The 6,284-nt window shown below is 40.5% G+C and overlaps 1 protein-coding gene and 1 pseudogene across 1 annotated transcript in view; both read right to left on the reverse strand.

Moving 5' to 3' along the window:
* The window catches only part of ZYG11B (zyg-11 family member B, cell cycle regulator), a gene marked incomplete at its 3' end in the record, with an annotated part of 89,120 nt that overhangs the window by 8,170 nt on the left and 74,666 nt on the right, over positions 1 to 6,284 (reverse strand). The window contains exons 9-10 of the mRNA XM_032296358.1: positions 1,911 to 2,072; positions 1,752 to 1,799 (exon numbers count right to left, since the gene is read on the reverse strand). Coding sequence (XP_032152249.1) covers positions 1,752 to 1,799; positions 1,911 to 2,072 — 210 coding nt within the window. The remainder of the gene's footprint in view (positions 1 to 1,751; positions 1,800 to 1,910; positions 2,073 to 6,284) is intronic.
* On the reverse strand, positions 1,528 to 1,677 carry LOC116564170 (annotated as a pseudogene).

The following is a 6,284-nucleotide window of genomic DNA, read 5'->3' on the forward strand; positions in this document are numbered from 1 at the left end:
TTTGGGGTGGAGTTTCGCTCTTGTTACCCAGGCTGGAGTGCAATGGCGCGATCTCGGCTCACCGCAACCTCCGCCTCCTGGGTTCAGGCAATTCTCCTGCCTCAGCCTCCTGAGTAGCTGGGACTACAGGCACGTGCCACCATGCCCAGCTAATTTTTTGTAGTTTTAGTAGAGACGGGGTTTCACCGTGTTGACCAGGATGGTCTCGATCTCTTGACCTCGTGATCCACCCGCCTCGGCCTCCCAAAGTGCTGGGATTACAGGCTTGAGCCACCGCGCCCGGCTCAAGATGGATTCTTGCTCTGTCACCCAGGCTGAAGTGCAGTGGTGCGATCTCGGCTCACTGCAACCTACACCTCCCAGTTTCAAGCAAGTTTCCTGCCTCAGCCTTCAGGGTAGCTGGGACTACAGGCACCCACCACCACGCCCAGCTAATTTTTGTATTTTTAGTAGACAGGGTTTCACCATGTTGCAAGGCTGGTCTGGAATTCCTGACCTCAAGATCCGCCTGCCTCAGCTTCCCAAAGTGCTAGGATTACAGGCGTTAAGTTAACAAGCCCAGCTCATTTTTGTATTTTTAATAGAGATGGGGTTTCACTATGTTGGCCACACTGGTTTTCATAATAAATTTAAAAATATATATTTATTATTATTTTTTGAGATAGGGTTTTGCTCTTGTTGCCCAGGCTGGAGTGCAGTGGTGCAGTCTCAGCTCACTGCAACCTCTGCCTTCTGGGTTCAAGTGATTCTCCTGCCTCAGCCTCCCAAGTAGCTGGGATTACAGGCACCTGCCACCACACCCAGCTAATTTTTGTATTTTTAGTAGAGACGGGATTTCGCTATGTTGGCCAGGCTGTTCACGAACTCCTGACCTCAGGTGATCCGTCCGCCTCTGCCTCCCAAAGTGTTGGGATTACAGGCGTGAGCCACCACACCTGGCCAATATACATATTTTTATAGTCTTTTTTTTTTTTTTTTTTTTTTTTTTTTTTTTTTATAAAGACGGGGTTTCACCATGTTGGTCAGGCTGGTCTTGAGCTCCCGACCTCAGGTGATCCACCCGCCTTGGCCTCCAAAGTGCTTGGATTACACTTTGGATTACACTCCAAAGTGCTTGGATTAAAAAGGCCTATAGTCTTTTTAAATTTAATAATATTTATTTTCCAATGTCACTGTTTACAAGTATCATAGCAGCAACATTCTTTCTTTTTTTGTTCATTTGCCTAGAAATCGTTCAAAATGGCCATTGCTGACCAGGCAGCTCATATTTATAATCCCAGAACTTTGGGAGGTCAAGGTAGGAGGACTGCTTGAGCTCAGGAGTTTGAGACCAGCCTGGGCAACATGGCAAAACCCCATCTCTACAAAAAAGACAAAAATTAGCTGGGCATTGTGGCACATACCTATGGTCCCACCTACTAGAGAGACTGAGTTGGGGGAATTGCTTGAGCCCAGCAGGAGGCCAAGGCTGCAGTCAGCTGTGAACACACCACTGCACTCCAGCCTAGGCAACAAAGTGAGACCTTGTCTCAAAAAAAAAAAAAAAAAAAAAAAAAGAAATTCCCATTGTCAACCATATTTCAAGTCGTCATGGTGAGGTATGGGGAATAGTTCTCAATTAGCAATGATTGTGTCTTGGATAAACCTCATTGGCTATGATAGTGCCACTGCAGAGCTGCAACTTTCAAAGCGTTACTTCAGACAGAAAATAAATACAGCATGGAACTTAGCAGAAAGAGCTTATATCTTACCAAAAGTCCTAGAACTTTCTGCTGAATGGATGACTCAGTTGGGAAAGACTGTAAAAAGAAAGAGAAACCTTTAATTACCTAAGGAACCAAATATAAAATGAATGCTAAAATAAGTAAATTAATAAATATCAAAACTGTAAGCTAAATTCCCATTCTAACCTCTAGAACCCTCATGAAGAGTTCTAACCCTTGGTTTTCAATAAAGTGTCTACAAGTGGTTGGGGATTCATCTGTGAGGTTCCAAAGTGCACTCAAAGTAAATTTCAACGTAGTGTCCACTGAATTCTGATTGGTCTTCTGCTTCACTATTTGAAGAAGTTGCTGAAAAAAGAAAACAGAATTCAGTTTTCATTTTGGAACTGTTATTACAATTTGTGGTTATTAATAAGCACAAGTCCATGAGGATTAGTCGGATTAGTCTCATGGCTTAAAGCATTTTCTGTAAAGATGTTTAACAACCCCCTGGACTGAACTTTTCTTCAAGAAAAAAGTATAAAATTTTCATAAATACTTCTATATTATTCTAATCATACCTACAATGTAATCACCCATAAATAACACTTAAAAGCAAAATGATTAAAACTTGGGTCAACTATCTTACCCATTTAGTCACAGTATATACTTATTTTAGATTCTAGAATTAAAAAGGAAAAGGAAGAGAAGGGCAAACGAAGTTAACATTTATTAAGGATTAGCAAACTATACTCTATATTGTAGTACTATTATTCCCATTTTTCAGAAGAGAAAATTGAGTCTGAGAAATATTAACTAATTTGATCATAGTCAATTTAGACAGAGAAAGTAAGAATGGAAAGACCTAATCTACCCAACTCCAAGTTTTCCTTAAGAAAAAAAAAAGGAAAAAAAGAAAAAAAAAGGAAAAAACTATATACAATGAAAGAATTAAAGACTATATTGACTATAAATAAGATAATAGCCCCTCCCTCCTCAGCCTTCCCTGAGGGCAGATGCTGCAGTGCCTCTGTCTTGCTTTTTCTTATTTTTCCGTTTCCCCTTCTCTTTTTATTTCCTTTTTCCCTTCCTGCCTTTCAAAAACAAGAAGATAATAGCTTTGAAATTCCAGTTGTAAATTAGTTCTATCATAGCTTTACCCTAAAAAATTGATGTTTGAAAAGTGATTTTAAAACTACATAAGGCATCCGTAATTCCATTTTTAGATTATACTTCTGGACGTAAAAAAGGAAGCTCTGCTAAAACGGATGTAAGAAAACATTAATGAATATATTACTAAAGGTAATATATTCGAAGAAAACCATGCAGGTACAGTTAGGTACGTTGACAGCATAGTAGCTAAGAGTGTGGCACTAGAAGAAAGCTACCTGAGCTTAAATATAATCTCTATATCTGACTAACGGCACAACCTGGTTTACCAGTTTAATTCTTTGTTTCCTCATCTACAGATTGTAGGTGGCAATTAAAATCAGGGAAAAAAATCCAGCTATAATAATCATCATCACTATTACTACTAATTCCTTCTTTAAGCTTGATTTCCTCCCAAAGCATGTAAGTAGATTTTCTTTAAAATCTTCCGGCCGGGGCCGGGCGCGGTGGCTCACGCCTGTAATCCCAGCACTTTGGGAGGCCGAGATGGGTGGATCACGAGGTCAAGAGATCGAGACCATCCTGGTTAACACGGTGAAACCCCGTCTCTACTAAAAATACAAAAAATTAGCTAGGCATGGTGGCGCGTGCCTGTAATCCCAGCTACTCAGGAGGCTGAGGCAGGGGAATTGCCTGAACCCAGGAGGCGGAGGTTGCGGTGAGCCGAGATCGCGCCATTGCACTCCAGCCTGGGTAACAAGAGCGAAACTCCGTCTCAAAAAAAAAAAAAAAAAAAAAAAAAAATCTTTCAATATACCAAAATTAGAGAGATATATATATAGCAAAAAGAGGCCATTTAAAAAAACTGTCACTCCTGAAAACAGTAAAAATAAACAAAAAAGTATCTTTTTTTTACTTATCTAATATATTTAGTGTTAGATACTTAGCATATACCTGAATTAAACATTTTTCTTTTCTTAAATTTTTTTATTTTTATTTTATTTTTTAAAGATGGGGTTTCACCATGATGGCCAGGCTGGTCTTCAACTCCTGACCTCAGGTGATCCACCCACCTCGGCCTCCCAAAGTGCTAGGATTACGGGCGTGAGCCACCGTGCCAGGCCCATTTTTCTTTTTTTTTTTGACATGGGATCTCATTCTATCACTCAGACTGGAGTGCAGTGACACAATTATAGTTTACTGCAGACTTGCACTCCTAAGCTCAACTGATCCTCTTGCTTCAACCTCCTGAGTAGCTGAGACTACAGGTGTGTCCACCATGCCTGGTAAATTTTTTTTTTTTTTTTTTGGAGTAGAGCCAGAATCTCGCTATATTGACCATGCTGGTCTCAAAATCCTGGCTGTAGGTGAACCTCCCACCTCAGCCTCCCAAAGTGCTGGGATTATAAGCATGAGCTTTTTTTCTTTTCATTTAGTTTTTATAATAATTGTATCAAGTAGTTTTTAATCACCCCTAAGAAAACTGTGATTTGCCCAAAATACATGGCTATTTTTTTTTTTTTTTTTTTTTTGAGACGGAGTTTCGCTCTTGTTACCCAGGCTGGAGTGCAATGGTGTGATCTTGGCTCACGACAACCTCCACCTCCTGGGTTCAGGCAATTCTCCTGCCTCAGCCTCCCGAGTAGCTGGGACTACAGGCGTGTGCCACCATGCCCAGCTAATTTTTATATTTTTAGTAAAGACGGGGTTTCACCATGTTGACCAGGATGGTCTCGATCTCTTGACCTCGTGATCCACCCGCCTCGGCCTCCCAAAGTGCTGGGATTATAGGCGTGAGCCACCACGCCCGGCCCACGTGGCTATTAAAGAGACAGAAATAAGAATAAATCCAGACATGTCAACTCCAGAATTCCTACTCTTTCCACTATTCCTAAACAGCCTTCTCTCTCTTTATAACATTATTATTTCATTCATATCTCTATTATTGTACTTTTTAGATTCTGTTACAACCATACCTACATAGCTATTTTTTTCTATTGTACTGTTTGTTATCGGTAGAATTTATGGATATAATCCAGTGTGAATTATAATTACATAATTATAATTCAGTGTGAATTCCCTAACATTTAGTAAGGTAGCAAGTGTCATTCATTTGATATCATGGGTACTCTATACATATATATCAAATGAATGGCTTACTTTCTCGTTACATACATAATTTGTAAGTCATGGAAAAAAGGGGTCTCTTATTTGACTTTTCCATGCAGTATTATTATTCAAACACCTCATTCTAGGATTTTAACAGGCATGTTTAAATATACTTTTTGCCTAAATCTTCCCTAAGACATTGTTTATATCTGCTCCCTTTAAAGCTTTTTTTTTTTTGAGACGGAGTTTCACTGTTGTTGCCCAGACTGGAGTGCAATGGCACAATCTCGGCTCACCGCAACCTCCGCCTCTTGGGTTCAAGCAATTCTCCTGCCTCAGCCTCCCGAGTAGCTGGGACTACAGGCACGCACCATCATGCCCAGCTAATTTTTGTATTTTTAGTAGAGACGAGGTTTCACCTTGATGACCAGGGTGGTCTCGATCTCTTGACCTCATGATCCACCCACCTCAGCCTCCCAAAGTGCTGGGATTATAGGCGTGAGCCACCGCGCCCGGCCAAAGCTTTTTAAACTTTTCATGGTTTACTAGTCTTATTTCCTCAACTGATTATAAGCAAGCAAAATTATATATCAGATATTTAAATTATCTGTTTCCCAAAGTATACAGCACAACCTTATACCTGTAATAGAGTCTCTACATTTTCCATATAAATAATAAAAATCACAGAGATTTGGGGTTTTTTTTGGAGACGGGGTCTTGCTCTGTCACCCCGGCTGGAGTGCAGTGGTGTCATCATGGCTAATTGTAACCTAGACCACTTGGGCTCAAGCAATTCTTCCATCTCAGCCTCCTGAGAAGCTGGGACCATAGACATCTGCTACCATGACTGGCTAATTTTTAAATGATTTGTATAGATGGGGTCTCACTATATTGCCCAGGCTGGTCTCAAACTCCTGGGTTCAAGCAATCCTCCTGCCTTGGCCTCCCAAAGTGCTGGGATTACAGGCATAACCACTGTGCCTGGCCTTACATATGATCTTAATACTTATGTAGACCCTATTGGTGCAAGTAATTTTCTCAAATTCACGAAGTGAGTTTACAACCTAGATCCTAGGTCATCTGACTCCTAGTTCAGGGCTTTTTCCGTCTCTGTTAAGGAGCAAAGTTGCATATATGAAAATAAATATACTTCTTTAGAAGTAACAAAAAAAAAAAAATTTTTTTTTTTTTTTGAGAAAGGGTCTCACTCTATCACCCAGGCTGGAGTGCAGTGACACGATCACGGCTCACTGCAGCCTTGACGTCCTGGGCTCAAGTGATTTTCCCACCTCAGCCTCCTGAGTAGTTGGAACCACAGGTATGTGCTGCAATGTCCAATTTTTTTTTTTTTTTTTTTTTTTT

This window comes from Sapajus apella, unplaced genomic scaffold, assembly GCF_009761245.1.
Source record: "Sapajus apella isolate SASKATOON/1434 unplaced genomic scaffold, GSC_monkey_1.0 scaffold36, whole genome shotgun sequence".
Classification (NCBI taxonomy): Eukaryota; Metazoa; Chordata; class Mammalia; order Primates; family Cebidae; genus Sapajus; species Sapajus apella.